Source organism: Salminus brasiliensis, chromosome 22 (genome assembly GCF_030463535.1).
Source record: "Salminus brasiliensis chromosome 22, fSalBra1.hap2, whole genome shotgun sequence".
Lineage (NCBI taxonomy): Eukaryota > Metazoa > Chordata > Actinopteri > Characiformes > Bryconidae > Salminus > Salminus brasiliensis.
Genome location: NC_132899.1, coordinates 16,668,478 through 16,685,736, shown reverse-complemented (window position 1 = coordinate 16,685,736; position 17,259 = coordinate 16,668,478). Strand labels below are relative to the sequence as shown.

Genomic DNA, 17,259 nt, shown 5'->3' with positions numbered 1-17,259 from the left:
GATAAAAGAGTCAGCCATGGGGTCATAACTTGTCTAGTTTGGTCTACTGGCACGGAGTTTAAAACGACAACATAGGATGTCGACAAAAAGGCCAACAAGTCTGTGCAGCAAATCTGTAACAGGAGAGAACAGATCAGTCATGTGGTCACACAGCAAAGTCAATGGGAAACTTTCAAATGAAGTAATTAGTAACTTAATAATACTGAATAAACTGTAAACTTAGAAATAGAAATAAAAGGACAGTACTGACTGAACACTTACTGGAGGTGGAAAAGATGCCACCAATAATGCCACACAGACGCACCAGGAATTTTCCTAGAGGCATGTGCTCCTCACTTACCCTCACTATAAGAGGGTTCAACTTGTACTTCACAAAGATTCCAGGTACACCGTTGCTTGCTGTGTGGTTTATCGCCCGCTCCTGAATTAAAGACAAAATTCAGAAGATTCAGCCACATTTAAAAATAAGTCCTGTGTACAAATTATAAGATGATAATTGACCTGCTCTGTGACCGAATACTGGTGCGTATCCAGGGACAGCTCATATGTCTGCAGTTTAGTTGGAACAATAGTGACAAAATACTGAAACTGCTGGTTTCCTGCAAAAAATAAAGCAAAAACAAAGCTTAGCTTTTATCTACGTCTGCCAAAGACAAAGATAAAACACCAAATCATGCAAAAAAAAAACGTTTACAGAACTTTCAAATGGAAATCAATGTATAAAGATTTTATTCCAAGTCATTTTGGAGCATTTATATTACTATAATTCTCACACAATATAAAGAACAACTACCAGATTCAAGCTATGCCAAAAAATTTAAAATAGCTAAATCTGCAGATACAAGGTTATTGCAGGACAGCAACAATTTGCACTGTTAGTAGTCATTTTCATCCTAGTCCAGTTAATTATTTTGTTCTAAAGTTTTATACCTTCTAATGTAATTTTCTCAGTAGTGTCTAGAGGATTGATGCGTCCTGGGAAAAATTCTCCAAAGGAAAGATGGTCTATTCGATGAGAGAAGTTCTGAACATCTTTGAAAGACATAAAGATACCTTTTGTTAAGCTTTGTGAAGGAGAAGAAATTTAATTTAATTAAAAACTGACACTGAGATTTTAGCATCTAGTGGGCATGTTCAGATCAGCATGGGTATACAAGAGGGATCTCACCATTATTCATAAACAAAGTTCCTAAATGGGTGTGACCTCCAGCATAATGTAAGGCCCTTTATTTAAAAAAACAAAAACAATCAGATCTTCCATGGATGCGCAAGGTAATTGGATGAAGAATATCTATATGGTATTTAACTTCAGAAGGACAGCACAAAGACCAGATAATACTGAAGTTTACTGTTTACAATTCACACACATACTTGCCCAGCGTAAAGTGGAGGTTCCCTTCAACTTTGTTCACATAGACTTGTCCATATATCCTACAGGCACTGGGGGCTCTGGAAGGAGAGTCATTCCTTGGAGGGCAAGAAAAGCATTATATATATATATATATATATATATATATATATATATATATATATATATATAGTCATGTTAAATCTTAAAATAATCTTAAAATAAGCACTCTGAAGCACAACTAAATGCACTAAAAACATAATTTTAACAACATTAAAAGATGGAGGTAATATAATTAAACCAATACAATTGTTAATTGTTAAATGTAATTAATAGAAATCAGATTTCCTTGTGAGAAAAAGGTATTTCCCTATGTTTCAGCTGTAGTTTTAGACAGAGGTCCAGATTTTAATTGTAGGCAGTTTAGGCACAATTAGTAATAATTGAGAATTATGAATTGCATTTTACAAATGATTTTTAAGACACATTTCTTCAGTTTTATTGATTTTGTTATATCACCTCCATCTCTTAATATTGTTTAAACTATATTTTCAATGCTTTTAGTTGTGCTTTAGAGTGCTTATTTAAACAGTGTAACCTGAATCTAAGTCGATTTAAGTATGCAATCAACATTGTGCTTAATTATAAATAAAAAATCAAGTGCATATTTTATTCATTTCCGTCAATTATGTTAAATAAAAAAGTAGTTTTAGTATTTCAATTTCAACAATCAATTCAAAACGAATTGTTTTTGCCGCCCTGGAACGATGATGTCCATTGCTTAATGTTCTCTGACTGTTGTTCTTGCAAAGTCATGCCATGACTGGTACACAAGCAAGTTGGTATGCTGACGATAATCCTCTGAATGTCGCAACTGAAACATCATTACAGTGGATAAGTTCTCAGTCCTCCTAAGCATTTGCATTAAAAAAAAACAATTATGATGAAGTGATATTACTTCATCACCCTGTTTATATTGAAGTGTGCAGTATCAAGAAGAAAAGACAAAAACAGGCTACCTTAAACCTGGGGTCAAATGAACCCCCTTTAATGCATCTTTAAAAAGCATATCTTGAAGGGAGTGTTGGCTCTGGAATTGCTGTAGTGTCCTAAAAGGATGGATTTAACAGAGAAGAACTAATTTTAACAATTAACCAACAGAATATACCAAGAACCTTTCTAAATCATGTCTCTGTCCTATGCTACAAATTCACTCAGAAAATGTCTTCTCAGCATGACTGTCTGACTCACTTTTGCCACAGCCTTTGCTGAGGGCTGAGTTCAAAATGAACCTGCATTAAAAGAAAAACAATTAAAAACTAATCAAGCCACAATCATTTCACACTGAGACCCATAAAAACACAGCTTATGTTAGTGACCACTCTCACTTACAGGCTCGTATATGAGTTCTGTTAAAGCAACCATGGTGTTCGCCCTGTCCAGAACGTCTGCCCCGATCACTGTTCAGAACACAGAAATGCACACTTATTGCTGGAATAAAATGTATGCTTAAGACTTTTGCACAGTGAGGGTGAGCAGGGCACAACCTAACACATTTTTGATTCATAAAGTATAGTAATAGTAATATTTCTACCCAGGCAACTTAAATATATCTGCCAAACATGGAAATATAAACTGTTATACTGTTTATAGGCCAAAAGTCATGTTAGTGCATATGCTATGACTTACCCTGTAGGCAGGGTTAATTTGGTTAATTAGATTATGGGGCTAGTTGTGTTAATAGTTATATAATTCTATATAGAAAATTATGCACAGTTAATTCAACACAAATTTTCCCCTCCTAAACACATTATAGTATCAGAGCCAACAGGCTGTGTCAATTATGTTTAATTTAGTCTAATATCGAAAGGTCTAATTTTGAAAGTTATCAATCTGTTCAGTGTAAGTTGTTTATGTGCTTCAAAATTATGAGCGTGAATTAAAAGTTAATAAGCGTGAATGCATGTGGAAAAGATTTAATGGACGGGACACCCAGAACAAGTGTTAAAAGAGCAAAGCAAGCACAAATAACCAGAAGATTAATACATTTTCCAGGTAGAAGCGTGAATAAAACTACAACAAAAATACACACAGAGAACTAGCTAACATAGGAAGGTCAATTACAACGATTAAAGCAGTAAGACACCGCAACTGAGGCTGATGAGCTCAGACACGGGGCAGACGAGTCTCATTATCACTGTGAGGGGCCTGTGCAGTGACTGTCACAGTGGATCCAGAGCCCATGTTTATGTTTAACTACATAAAAAAGTCCATGCTGCATTTTAAAACAAAGTTAGCTTGTGCCTCGCTCTCCCCTGTATGTCCCACAGGTTTGTATTAAAGATTTTTATACATTTTGGGAAGACTTACTCTGGCATTGCATTGCAACGGTGATGTCAAGGTTTATTCTCAGTTTGCTATCAAAGACAACAAAGGGTCATGAGCTTTGCTTCATAGTTCATTGCTTCATAATTTAAATAAATGAATTTTTGTGTTGGGTTATGTATATATATATATATATATATATATATATATATATATGTGTGTGTGTGTGTGTGTGTGTATATATATATATATATATATATATATATATATATATATATATATATATGCAGAATACAAACCTGTAAAAGTTTTTGTCAACTTCATATTCATATTTCATCCATGTGTCTTGATACACGAAGAATTCGAAAATGGTCAGAAGTGCCATGGACATGAAAACAGTCAGTGACACTGAAGGGAAAATGACAATGTAGACGCATTGGCTTGTAAAATGGTCTGTATTTCTGATTCTTTTGGAGAGACACTATACTTTGAAATGTTAGTAGACACAGGCATTCACACACACCTTGTACAATCTCCAAAGTTAAGCATGGCTAACAGAACTCTTCAATTCCAAACATTTGGTTGGGGGGAATAAAGTTCCCCAATATTGGGCTATGGAGCAGTGGACCTGCACTCTCTGGAGTGATGGAGCTCTTATAAAAACATTTGGGATTGAGCTGAAGAGATGTTTGTGATCCAGAACTAATCATCTTGCATCAATACATCAGACTTCCCAGAAGGGTGGAATCTGTTACTACAGCAAATGGAGAGCAACCCCCCCGGTAATAACTTTGAAAACCAAGCAGGTGTCTACAAACTTTTAGACATATGGTGCAGTAATATGAATACATTTTCTATAGAAGGATAAAAGAATATTCATCAGAAGGCACTTATATATTCACCTGCTCCCCCAAGAGCTGATGTTTCTACATAGCTCTCTGGTACTTTTGGAAATGCATCCAACTCCTTCACCAGATTGAGAGCCCCTTTACGGTTCAGTCGCCTCATTGTTCAAATAATTCCCCTGCAGTACACCTGTGCAAACCACCAACTTCACATTAGGGAACTTTACAGTGTAAGCTGTGGTAAACAGCGTAAAATAACAGTATACACTTTGACATACATGTTAGGAGGTGGCAACTGTAACTACACATATGCACACTAATAATTTTACTACTGCAAACTTGTATTATGAGTGTCACTTATCAGCCTCCTATACCATTGACTTGAGTCCATGCTAGTCAGAAGCTACCCAACAACATGTACAAAAGAATAGTAAGAATAACTAATATAGTAAACTACATGAATACTTTTTCATTTGCAATTAAATGACCAAGACACTGAGAAACTACACAGCAAGTCAAAATTGTACTTTACGTCTGTTTTGTACTGCATCTGAAATAAAGACAAAACAAAGGTTTGTACCTACCACAAAGCAGGCACCTTGTCTCCACACTGCCGCATTGTGAAACAGCAGGTTTTTCCTGACAAACAGATAGTACTTCACAAGCAGGAAGAGCTGAACTAATATCGTTTTACCTTGATTTACTCATTCAGTGGGCTCATTCTGAGCATGGAGAGCTAAGAGCAGATAGGTGAACCATCCAGGGGATAACAGACTCACTTACGTTGATGATCTTACCATTACTAATTACTACACTAATTACTTAAGGATTAAATAGGATTACTTAACCACAACATGCTAAAAACAAAACATGCTCCCTAAAGTCTAACTTTCATTTCAAGTCCAGCTTTTACTACCTGCAACAGATATCAATTGTCACAAAGTGTCACTAATATTGACTAATATTAATGTTCAATCAACACTATGAGGGATTTTACCTTAAAATAACAGCTTTAAAAATTTTATGGGACTTCTGACCTGTAATAGGTACAATAGCATCTTGGTATTGGCCAGTCTAGACCGGAACACTGCAACTGCACTATGTAACTTAGGTGGAGCAGCAATAGACCACATGATCACTTATTAATATGACACTGGCACATCAGTTCACATGCTTCTTTCACTTTCACTGCTGGTTCTGTATTACTCAGCTTGCCCAGAAATGCATGTATAAAGTTGAAATGTAATTTCAATTAACTGCAGTGGAGAAAAAGTACATTACACTAAATTACACTAAAGCTAAATTGTGAGTTCTGGTTGGCTGTTGGTATTTTATAATTGACTTGGCTAACTAAATCTCACATTTTGATGGGCTGATTAAATAATGCAATCTGCTATCGTAATATTGCATTCTAGATGGTCAAATCTTATCATGTTCTGATTGGCTGGTTGAGTCCTGTGTTCTTAATCTTGCCTTAATCTAGGCTGGTCCATTGCTATGTATCAATCCTGGCTGACTGCATATTTTATGACTGACAATTTCGGGAAAACTGCTTTCTGATATGAAAGCTTAAGTTTACCTTCTGATTACCTTGTCAAATCCTACAGTGTAACTCACTGTGTGATTCATGTGCTCTCATGAGCTCACTAATCATTATATAAAATATAATAATAATAATATATACTGCACAGGTTGATTGCTAAATGGCTTGGTATAGTGTATGTCATGTGGTTGGTCATGATGACATAGGCCATCAAAATCCAGATACCATCAGAGATAATCTCTGTTACCAGTCACTGCAGAACAAAACGTCCAGGGGGTGGACCATCATTCTGTCATTGGTCCAGGGAGTCAGACTTGATCAAATCTTGGAAGGACCTAGCTGTATGACTGGGAAAGGGTGGCTATATTGTAAAAAATCACTAAATGGTTATATTTAAAGATAATGTTTGCAACATCCTCATTAAAATGTATTTGACTCAACTAGGTCCCTCTAAATGTAGTCAATGCTAATGTCACTCAGGAGAGGTGCTGATGGCTGGTGTTTCCAGATGCTGATGAGTTTCAGCATTCTTATAATTAATGCAGATCAATCATTAGATATTTACCCATGTTTAAACAAACGCACACACACACACACACACACACACATATACATATATACATAGAGATAGACAGATAGAGAGAGGGACTGGATTTGACATGTTTAATAAATATGCAAAGTAAAGATCTTCACAACATTTACTCTCATTTATTTTAATGATTAGTACAGATATGTTTCCGGACGACGGAAATGCGACTTTCTGACAGAACCCTTACTGAACATTTTGCAATGGAACGCAATGTCGATAAGCCTTTCTTGCCCCACGTCCCCTTTAGAGGCTCCATAACCTTTTAGGGACCTATTTTGAGATAACGGTAAGCTTTCTGGTGTAGTCTGTTGAGGCTGTTTGGATGTATCTACAGGTCCAGCGTCTTGCGTTGTGCTCCAATAATATCCGTCTGCAGAGCCGCAATGTCAACGATAATTATCAATAATTTTAATGATCAATTTGAGAGAACTGATAAACAGCGATGTACTAAAACATCTCCGCTCTGCGGCCTTCAGAGTTCACTTGATCACCAAGTGCACTTGGAGTGCGCAGTGCAGGGAAACGCCCCAGCACACTAACTCGTTAGCTAGGTCCGGAAGGTCCAGTTCGGTTTGCGTCTCGTTACACCGTTAGAGCACTTTCCTTTTCACAGTAGTAAAGAGGTGGCCACCACGTGTCGTCATTATCAACCCATATGTAAGCTCTTCTTAAACACATAAAAGGTAAATTTAGTCGTAAACGTACTTATAATAATCCTCTCCAACCACAGGTCGCAGATAGAAACGCTAGGGGCTTCAAATTAGCGTTGGTTCTCAGCAGGCCTCAGCTCGGCGTTAACGCAGGTTCACGCTAGCAGATTTTGGCTAATGCTAACGATAAAGTTAATTGACATTCAGTGCGGGGCTAACGTTACAAATGTCATTCCCAAGCGTGACACCACTTTAACTGTGACTGTGAATGTTTTTCAGCATATTTGAGTAGACAGTGTGAGTCGGTGTGTGACTGTAACTGTGTTTCAGCAGCTGCGCACAAGCCTCAGCTTAGCTAGTGCTATAGCTTTCGGCTAAGTGAAGGTTCGCACGTGGTTGGGCTGTGTAGGACTCCCCGCACCCCTGTTAGTAAAGTGATTCACCGAAATAAAAACATTGAACGTTGTCAGTTAAGAAGGTCAGTTATCATCATTATTATTATTTTAACCCCCCCCAAAAAAAAAAAAAAAAAAAAAAAATGGCATCATTTAGCGAAGTCAAGAGTCAGCAGTGTTGCGTTTCTGAATAGTGAATCGTTTTAAGCCCAAAGACCCATAACACTAGCTACCCATTCCAGCCAAATTAATACGTTAATATTGGTAGTCAGTATTACTTTAAATTAGATGTTTTGAAGTGCAATGAGGCAGTGAAGGCAATTTAATATTTTCTTATTAAATTGTATCCAGAGGACATTGCTGTAAGGATCTGATTGTATTCAGCCAAAAGAGAGAAGGGGGTTGGGGATGTGACCTAATCTTGCTACTACTTAAAGTAGCTGAATTCAGTAACTAGAAGGGCTCATGATACGTTTTGGAATGTAATGGTTGTTGCAGTGATGTTTTCAGGAAAGGTTGTATTCATTAAAATGCATTACTGTTGACATGGCTGTACACTGGTAGACATGTATTAATGTGCTGCACAGATTTTAGTTTGCCATGTTGTCACATTTCTATTCTATTCTATTCTATCTAGTTTTATAAAAATTGAATTTGATATTTTCTTTGTTTTTCAGATAGCATTGCAGCACAGGCATAATGAATCGTGCCTTTTCACCATCCTTGGTTAGACCAAACCTTCCTTTGAGAAGACCTGCAACGGGTCCTGGTTTGATGACAAGGAATCTGAGTCCGGTGTTTACTGAACAAAGCATCAGTTTACCACAAGAATGGCCTCTGACAAATGAGAGCCTAGATGGTATGGTGCAGATATAGAGTATAGTGTGTGCGCACAATGTAGTCCACGATGCATGTTTGGTAACATTTCATTTACTTTGATTTAGTGTTGAAAGCTGAAGCCGACAGAAAGGAAACTGCTTTGGTGGCAGCGCAGGACACCAATGCTGTATGTGACTTGTTTATTACATTACACAATACAGTTTTACTTACAGAATAATGATTTCCCACTGTATTCTTTTTAATATGACATGAACCTGAAGTGTGTTTGTTTCACAGAGAGATGGACTCTTGCCTGCCCCATTGATGGTGAAGCTATGTAATTACTGCAGTCAACAAGGTATGTGCTTAACATTTTATTTGCTAGATAATAATTACGTTATCAACTTATTGTACAATATATGTACATGACCTCCATATTGGCCATTCTGTTCTCTTGCATGCATTTAACCCAGTTGTGGTCTGTTAATTTGTCAGCTCTCTGACATCTAAAAAGTGCAGTGCTTGTCAAACCATACCAAACCCCTATATTCACTACGTCACTAATCTGGTTTTGTGTCTTAGGTATTCTCAGGTGCACACGGTGCCGAAAGACATGCTACTGCTCTGTAGCGTGTCAGTCAGAGGACTGGAAGGCCCATCGCCATGTATGTAAACCAAGCTCTTCAGAGAACAATGCAAGGTACTGGTTAAGTTGATCTTCTAAGATCATTTTTTGCATTTTATGCTCTATGGTAATGTTGTATGTGTTGGGTTGTCTCTGACGTTCAACCAGTGATGAACCAAAGGAGCTCTTGACCATGCCTGGCGGAAGTGGGCCTAGTGTCTTAAAGTCCAAGGTATTGTTTTACCTGTATTCGGGTTGATATTGTAAAGATGTTTTAAAATCCATAGTGTGTATTCATGCACGGACTTTTCCTTACAGGCAAACAATGATGTAGTTCAGTTGAAGAGAGTTTTCTTGCATGATTTACGCAAGAATGACATCTCCAGAGGAGATGAAGTGCAGGTATGTTAAATTTAAGTCTTCTGTTTTGGCGTTTCAGCTTTTTCCATAATTGCACATCAATTCTGTGTCTTTTAAGGGGACTGTGGTGGAGCTAAGGAATCCAGGAAAGTTTTTCATCCACATCCAGTCGGTGGAGATGACTGAGACTCTGACTTCCATCACCGTGAGGTTGCAGAAGACCTATGGCAGCTCACATGCAGCCGAGTACAAGCCTGAAATTGGGGAACTCTGTGCAGTCAAATTCTCTCTAGATCAGGTTAATAGCTGGAGAAGAGTTTAAATTGGTTCCGTTTATTAAGACGATATTTAGAAAGAATCTGCAGATGAATTTTTCTTTCATTCAGTCTTGGATGACCATGGTACTTTTTCATTTCCTTCTTCTCCAATATAGAATTGGTATCGAGGTGAAGTTGAGTCTGTTGATTTGGATCGCCTCACTGCGAAAGTACTCTACATAGACTTTGGAAACGAGGAAGATGTTACATTTGATCAGATTCGTCCCCTGGCAGAAAGCATTGATCTTGCGCCGCCGTGTGTAAGTTGTGTGTGTGGGGGGGTTTTCCCCTCTTCTCCCTGCTCTGGTAGAACATTGTTTGCTGGTTCATATCAGATCTCACATGTTGGTCTCTGAACTGGGCAGGCTTTACAGTGCTGTGTTGCTGGGGTAACTGCGCTAACGGGGAGCTGGACGGGCGAATGCGCTATTGCTGTGAGACAACTTGTAGCAGGAAAGAACCTAAACTTCATTGTGATGGACATCATGAACAGTGGTGCCCTGCTTGCAGTAGATTTCTCTCTGTCCACACTTGGTAAAATATATTTATTTGAAATGGTCATCTTATGATTAGGCACTATTTAGATGCTAAACCTTTTTTATTCTTCCCAAAGGTAAAAACCTGAGTACTTTTCTGATCGATCAGGGGTATGCCATGACAGAGGGCACCCCTACTAAACCACGGACTAAACAAGATATCAGTAAGTTTTGTGTGATTTCAGTGATGTATTTTACATAGAGTATTGAGTGTAATTATTCAGTGTCTTTTTTGTGCTTTTATTGTTTTTTAAGACTCTTTAATGACAGCCTCTTTTGAGAACTTCACGCGTTTTTCCACTGGAAAGAATAAAAACATTGAGGCTCAGCCACCAGAGCCCCTGACCCAAGTAGTGGGAGATACTTTCACAGCCATAGTCACCCATCTTCAGTCACCTTCAGAGATCATCTGCCAAAAGCTAGAAAATGCCAGTAAGTAATTTATTTTACCTGCTAGGTGCAATTAAGAATCCTGGCAGTCCTTATACAGCTGTGACAACAGTTCTCAAGATATTGTTTGCAATAATGTTTACATTGATTGCTAGATGTTTTATGGCTACAATCAGAGTTAATGTATACTCATGGAATTGTAATTTGCATTGAGGTTTTTGGGAATTGGGTTTGCCTGTGCAGGTGCTATCCAACAGTTACAAATGAGTCTGAGGGAACATTGTACAAAGACCCCAGCCAGTGAGAACTTTAGGCCTGCTCCTGGAACGGTCTGCTGTTCTCTTTTCTCAGGTGAGGTTAGGCTTTACCATAATCTACAAATAGCAGTTCCTAGACCTGTTCATCTTTTTTTGGTTAGTGTATGTTTTCCCAATAGTTTTTACAGTATTGAATGTGTTTTCTTTTAGGAGCATAAGAGCAATTTGGTGGAATTGTTATGCTTAGTTTTAATATAGTCATAAGTTTTTTTCCCTCTCTGTTTGCTCTACAGAGGACAACCAGTGGTATAGGGCCAAAGTTCTAGCATATTCATCTGAGGATCGAGTTTGTGTGGGTTACGTAGACTTTGGGAACTCAGAAGAAGTTACGTTGATTCATTTGCGACCCATTTGTGTGGAGCTGTTGGCTTTGGCTTCTCAGGCAATTCCCTGTGCCCTAGCAGGTAATGCAGAGTTGTTTGGCTTTCATTTTTTCATGGGGTCCCTCACTCCCAGGCAACTGTGTTTGAGTAGAAGAAGCTAAAACCGTAGCATTATGAGAAATATGTTTGAACACTGCCATCTCCAAGATCTGTTACATGCTAATTATAGACTTCTCTGTGTCTCGATAGTGTGGTAGTAAAACTGTAAATAAATAAATGGACAAAGAAATAAGCAGGTTAATGATATAGAACCATTGATATTAACAAGGTAAAATGATGGGATCTATCCTGGACAATATTATTGTTATTTGTTGTTACAGGTATTAAGTCTACCGCAGACGTATGGTCAGAGGACGTGATATTGATGCTGAAACGATTGGTTTGTAACCGGTTCATCCAAGTGAAGGTCCTTGGAGAGCAAGAAGGAATGGCTTTGGTTTCAATGATCGACGAGTCCAGTGATCCTCAGGCTAATATAGCTGAGATACTGGTTGCTACAGGATATGCTGCTGTGGAAGATTCAGAGACAATAAAAGAAGTAGCTAAAGTTGTTGTCTCTGAAACTCCTGGTAAATCTAAACTATATATGAGGATATTCCTTTTGTTTTGTTCATGATAGCAGTGTTACTTGTTATTGCTAACTGACATTTTTGAGCGCTCATGTGTCTTAATCCTCTAGCTGTGGACAAGTTGGAGTGGTCTTGTGCTGAGCTTCCCATTGATGGCCAGGAGGTGGTGCTGGTGATCAGTGTACTAGAGAATCCCGGTGAATTCTACTGCTATAATTATAATGCAGAAGGTATAGTTGCTCATCCTGCTGAACTGTTCTGTCAGAGCCAAAGTGTGTAGTGCATGAACTGCAGTGTAATTCTGTCTGCGTTGAGGAGTCCGGTGTCAGGGATGTTCCTTCATATTATGTGATTGACAGACATGCAGACTTTGGGAGAGTTGTCCTCTGCTCTTACGAAGCATTGTGAGACAGAGAAGACTACTTTCAGCCCTGCTGTAGGAAAACCCTGCTGCGCTCTCTTCAGCGGTCAGTTGCATCTCCTCCACTTTGCTACTTGTAACGTCTTAACGTCTGTTTGTCTTTAATTGGCTTGAACTTGTTTAAACTGTTCAATGTGTAGTTCTGTAATCTGTGTGTGTAGGAGATGGCAGCTGGTACAGGGGCATGGTGCAGAGTGTGGAGGGTGAAGGAAAGGCTAAAGTATACTTTGTGGATTATGGGAACTCTTGTGAAGTAGAGGTGACCCATCTCAGAGCCATTGACCCTAGCCTGCTTAAACTCCCTTTCCAGGCTATACGCTGTACGCTTGCAGGTATGTCAGTGTGTGTGCAAGTGCATGGGTTTTGTTTTTTTGTTTTTTGTTTTTTTGTTTTTTGTTTTTTTTTGCCTGGAATATTAATATACTGCATGTTTTATGCTCCAATAATCTGTCTGCAGGTGTTGAGCCTGTGGGAGGCCAGTGGAAGGAGACTGCAGTTCAGAGGTTCCAGGAATTGTGTGCAGGGAAGCAGCTCAGTGGCAAAGTGCTTTCCATCACTGAGAAGGGATATGGGGTGGAGTTGAAGTGCAGTGGCCAAAACATTACTGCTGTGCTTTTCTCAGAACAGCTTGCCAAACCTTCAGGACAGGAGAATAAACCCAAAAATGCCCAACAAAACAGACCCAATGATCTGAAAGAGACGTCCTCTGCACAGGCAGCAGGGCAGACTGAAAAACCATCACTTGCCGAGCAGCCAGCTAGCATCGCCAGACAAGAAGCTGCCCCATCACAGTCCAACCACACCTCAAGTGAATGCACAGTATTTTTCTAAGCTCTTTTTTCAAATGTTAGTCATGGAAGACTGCACCATGTTTTGATCACGTCTTTGATCTACATGCCTTATGCCAAGTTCAGACTGCATAAATTCAGCCAGTATTGTCAGTCATTGGAGCTGCTGTATAATGAAACATTTATGAACTCATTATGAAGGACCTACGAACTCACGCAAGGACGTGAACAATGATAGTCATCAAACGCGTCGCGATTCCAAACTCTCAAACAATGATCACCACAAAAATTTCTAGCACAATGTGTGCCATAAACATAGTGAACATCATGAAACACAAAGGTATTGTTTAGTCTGAGCTTGGCATTATAGAGCTTTTCAGAGAACTGTATAATTACGAGACGAGTTAAATGCCTTGGTTTTCCAGAACTGATGTTGAAGTTTGTACTCTAATAGTAGAGTTTCTGAGCTATAGTAGAAGTAATTTATTACTATTTGTTGTGGTTGTTACTGTCATTATTTATGACATTTCTTCCTCTGTAGTTGCTTCCTTTGTTTTGGACTGGAAGACGGTGGGGTTACCTAAACAAGAAACTTTTCAGCCACAGGTGGCAGCAGTGACCAATCCAGGTCTCTTCTATGTGATGAATCCTAGAGAGGGTGAGAAGAAAACTTGGTCTCGCTACTAGTTTGTTTTGTGTGTCTGAAGTTTAATCACTTATTCCTTTGCACTGCAGCAAACATAGAGGTGTTGCAGGCTGTCATGACAGATGTGGCAAAGTACTGCAGCAGGCAGACGGTGCCCAACCAGAGCATTCCTTTACCTGGAGCAGCTTGCTGCGCGCAGTTCTCAGGTTATTCACACTGAAACACAAGAGCCAAGAGTCATATCACTAATGTTGTACTATAGGGTGTTAGTGCTGTTTTGCTTTGCAGAAATAGTTGTAACAATTATTTTCCTGAGCATGTGTGAAATTACTTTAATAACAGACTGGAATTTTTGTTTAAAGCGAAATGAGTTTTCCCCCTGAAACTCCAGGTGACGCTTAAAGATCATTAAAATCCCAGGAAAGACGCCATTGTACAAATGCAGTGGCAAATTCCAGCCTAAGTCAGTAATTCCATGTCTGTCCTAAAATAATTATACACTGCTTGTGTGTGAGTTTACTCTTAAACCACAGTGAGGAGGGAGGAATTGTAGTGAGCATTCCACCGTAGAGAGAATGTAGAGAGTTGGACATATTGCTACTTTTAAACAATTTGGTTCATTAGGTATTTTTCCGTCTTCATAGAGCAGCAGTTAAAGGTCCCCTGTAAGGATCTTTCTAAGTTGTATTTATTAGCTACCTGATGATTTTAAAAAGGACTGTGCAATCAAGTGAAAATGTCCTAAATGGTTTTCTTAAACAGGTGACAAGAATTGGTACAGAGCTGTGGTACTGGACACAACAAGCACACATGTAAATGTGATTTATGCAGATTACGGGAATTGCGAGAGGATTCCTATCTCCAGTATCTTACCGATCCCTAAAGAGCTTCTGCAGCACCCTTTTCAGATTGCCAGGTGTGCTCTTGCAGGTAATAACACTAGTAGGGCAGTCATATCTCAAAAGTAACATGTTTGTTGTTTAGATTTGTTCGTGTATAATATTTTTATTTCTGTTTTTTTTATTAGGTAAAGAGAACTTCCCTACTGTCTGGCCTCCTGAGGTCCTTAAACTCTTTGGGGTTCAGCTGAGAAACAAGATACTGGCCTCTGTACAGGGTTTTGATGGCAACTTTAACCTGCTGATGCTTACCCAGCACTCAGGCCAGGGAGGAAACATCAACTCTATTATTCTGGGAGCCTTGAGGAAACCTCCTGTCAAAGCAAGAACAGACGAGGTGACCCAGGAGAAGCATGTTGTGTCTCAGGGCCGGCCTCAGGCTGGCAGGGCAGCCATGCCTACAGGACACACATCTTTAGACACTGAGAAGCCCAAACTCAGAAGTCCAGAGATTGGTACGTCAGCCAGGAGATTAATAAGAATTTTATTAATAAATACTTTTATTTATTTTATTTACGATTAAATATAGGACGGTTTATTGCAAGTTAATTCCAAGTCAATGTTTTAGTTTTAAATGTCGCAAACAGCTTTTGATCCCAGTGTGAAAACCTGCTATAACATAAATAACGTTGTGTAGTATGTGTAGGTTATTGTCACTATGTTAATTGCTACCATGTAAGTACTAGCTAGAAATACTATGCATATAGCTTTTCATGGATTATTTCAATGGTTACTTCTCAGTAGCTATATTTGCATTAATTTGTCTGTTAACCTTTAGCAGATAACCAGTTTGTCAGAATTACAAAAGGAGTGCTGCCCCTTTTTAGCATAAACAGAAAGATGTCCAACCAGCTCTATTTAGCAGAGAAAAACGATATCTCCATCACTAATATGCACGGAAAGTCAGTGGAAATTGAATGCATGCATGCTTTGCATCAGTGCTTTTATTGGTCACTCTTCTGAGGACCTGATCTGCTATAGTACTAGTGAAGTATTGCTTGATTTGGGCTCAATAAACTGTGCATTCTGTGGTCCTACATGCTAATAGTTTAAGTAAATGTTTTATTGTTAAAGCTAGTTTAAGAGCTGTGTTAGAACTGAGAAAAACATTATGAGCTCTCTGCCATAGAAATGCAGATTATGCAGCTTCAGTGCACAGGTGCTGTACCACCTGGAATCTTCGTCTGTGGCCCAAAGCTGTTATTTAGCATGGAGCCTTGTCATCATATGTACAGGAGCAGTTATCCAACTTTTATTATGTCTGATTTCAGAAAAAACGAAGACTGTGATGAACAGTGTGGAAAAAAAGGACCTACAGGCCACTGCGGGTTCAAAGGGCGACAGTAGTGGTGGGTGTCGGTGGATTATATTGGTCAAGAACATGCAGATCCGGTTAAGAAATGCAACAGTTGGCATAGTTATAACTAGATAAGTCGTTCTCATAGATTAGCATTTTAGATTATAGATTAGTCATTTCTTATAATCCTTTGTGAGCTTGGAGGTCTGTTTTCAGTGATGATGGATAGCCTTCTTATAGTAGCCTGCTTCATTCGCATGGTTTAATTTTTTTTTTTTTTTTTAAGTTCCAGTTCCTTTATGCTGCTGTGATGCCCTAAAGCAAAAGGTGAGAGAATGTTTCCTACTCTTTTTGAGATGCAGTGTGTTATTTCAACCATCCACAAGATATTTAACCACCTGGTTTTCCCCCTAGATTGACAGAATTGAGGAGATGGTCATACTGCTCTTGAAGCACACAGGAGGAAACCAAAAATAAGACAGATTACATAATTAACATCATTCAGATTGTTTAAGTGTAACTGGATACTAAGACACTGTTAAACTGAGGCACTTAAGAGTTAAATTATGGTTTAAAAAAGTTTGATTCAAATTCCATCGTTTCTTTTATTGTGTTTTATCTATGTTTGTGTTGTTATGCAAGTACAGGGCGTAATGTCCTCAAATAAATCCCAAACTAGATATTGAATGTTATGTTGGGTTAAAAGCATGCTTTTTTGTATTTCAAAAAACTAAAAAAGTCTGGCCTTTTGGTATGTTTTAGTTGCAGTTTTAATAAACATATTATATTACTTATTAATTTTGCACCTTGTATTCATAAAGTCTATGTGGACCTAGACTTTTAGGTTTTTATGTACGTTTGTAAGGTTCTAAATTGTGTAAAGCAGTGTATTTATACATTTGACTGTTCTGCCTACAGCTGTTCAGATCCTTTCTCATTTAAGTTACAAGAAGTGTTCATCAGTCTGAGCTCCTGTTTGAACAAGACCAAATGCCGGGCAGCTACTGAACAGGGCGCATTTACATGTATCAGTCTTGCAAGCACAGCAACAAAACCAGCCTATTTTCCAGGATTGGTTGGTAGGTAAAGTATTGTGAACTGGAGGATATAGGCCCTAAACTGTGTTTACTGGAATTCCACTGTCTGGTGCAGCTTTAAAGTCCCATTTTACTTTATTGTGACTTCCTCTTGCTCTTA

General features: G+C 38.6%; 2 protein-coding genes across 2 annotated transcripts; one reads left to right on the top strand and one right to left on the bottom strand.

Moving 5' to 3' along the window:
• Positions 1-33: 33 nt before the first annotated feature.
• On the bottom strand, positions 34-4,681 carry LOC140544160 (endoplasmic reticulum-Golgi intermediate compartment protein 2). The gene is made up of 12 exons (XM_072667565.1): positions 4,576-4,681; positions 3,973-4,081; positions 3,719-3,765; positions 2,741-2,808; positions 2,600-2,640; positions 2,368-2,457; positions 1,372-1,467; positions 1,169-1,224; positions 931-1,032; positions 502-599; positions 262-421; positions 34-113 (listed from the first exon to the last, which is right to left on the bottom strand). The coding sequence occupies exons 1-12, from the start codon at positions 4,679-4,681 to the stop codon at positions 34-36; spliced, it is 1,053 nt and encodes a 350-aa protein (XP_072523666.1).
• Positions 4,682-8,394: 3,713 nt separating this feature from the next.
• On the top strand, positions 8,395-16,539 carry tdrd1 (tudor domain containing 1). Its single transcript, XM_072667466.1, has 25 exons — positions 8,395-8,554; positions 8,640-8,701; positions 8,812-8,872; positions 9,097-9,207; positions 9,298-9,371; positions 9,458-9,541; positions 9,618-9,797; positions 9,933-10,076; positions 10,182-10,350; positions 10,430-10,516; positions 10,608-10,784; positions 10,986-11,093; positions 11,293-11,463; positions 11,763-12,011; positions 12,122-12,241; positions 12,371-12,478; positions 12,594-12,764; positions 12,890-13,240; positions 13,762-13,878; positions 13,956-14,072; positions 14,629-14,796; positions 14,894-15,220; positions 16,037-16,114; positions 16,349-16,389; positions 16,477-16,539. Exons 1-25 carry the CDS (start codon positions 8,395-8,397, stop codon positions 16,537-16,539), a joined length of 3,498 nt encoding a protein of 1,165 aa, XP_072523567.1.
• The last annotated feature ends 720 nt before the right edge of the window (positions 16,540-17,259 follow it).

What these genes read in the sequence shown, in the direction of transcription:
- LOC140544160 (XM_072667565.1), bottom strand. Translation starts at nt 4,681, where the DNA reads ATGAGGCGACTGAACCGTAAAGGGGCTCTCAATCTGGTGAAGGAGTTG. An exon ending in ATCAGCTCTTGGGGGAGCAG is followed by an intron (nt 4,082 to 4,575) that starts GTGAATATATAA and finishes TTTTCCCTTCAG; the next exon opens with TGTCACTGACTGTTTTCATG. An exon ending in CATTTGACCCCAGGTTTAAG is followed by an intron (nt 1,468 to 2,367) that starts GTAGCCTGTTTT and finishes TTGCCCTCCAAG; the next exon opens with GAATGACTCTCCTTCCAGAG.
- tdrd1 (XM_072667466.1), top strand. Translation starts at nt 8,395, where the DNA reads ATGAATCGTGCCTTTTCACCATCCTTGGTTAGACCAAACCTTCCTTTG. An exon ending in TTGATCTTGCGCCGCCGTGT is followed by an intron (nt 10,077 to 10,181) that starts GTAAGTTGTGTG and finishes TGAACTGGGCAG; the next exon opens with GCTTTACAGTGCTGTGTTGC. An exon ending in TTCAAAGGGCGACAGTAGTG is followed by an intron (nt 16,115 to 16,348) that starts GTGGGTGTCGGT and finishes TTTTTTTTTAAG; the next exon opens with TTCCAGTTCCTTTATGCTGC.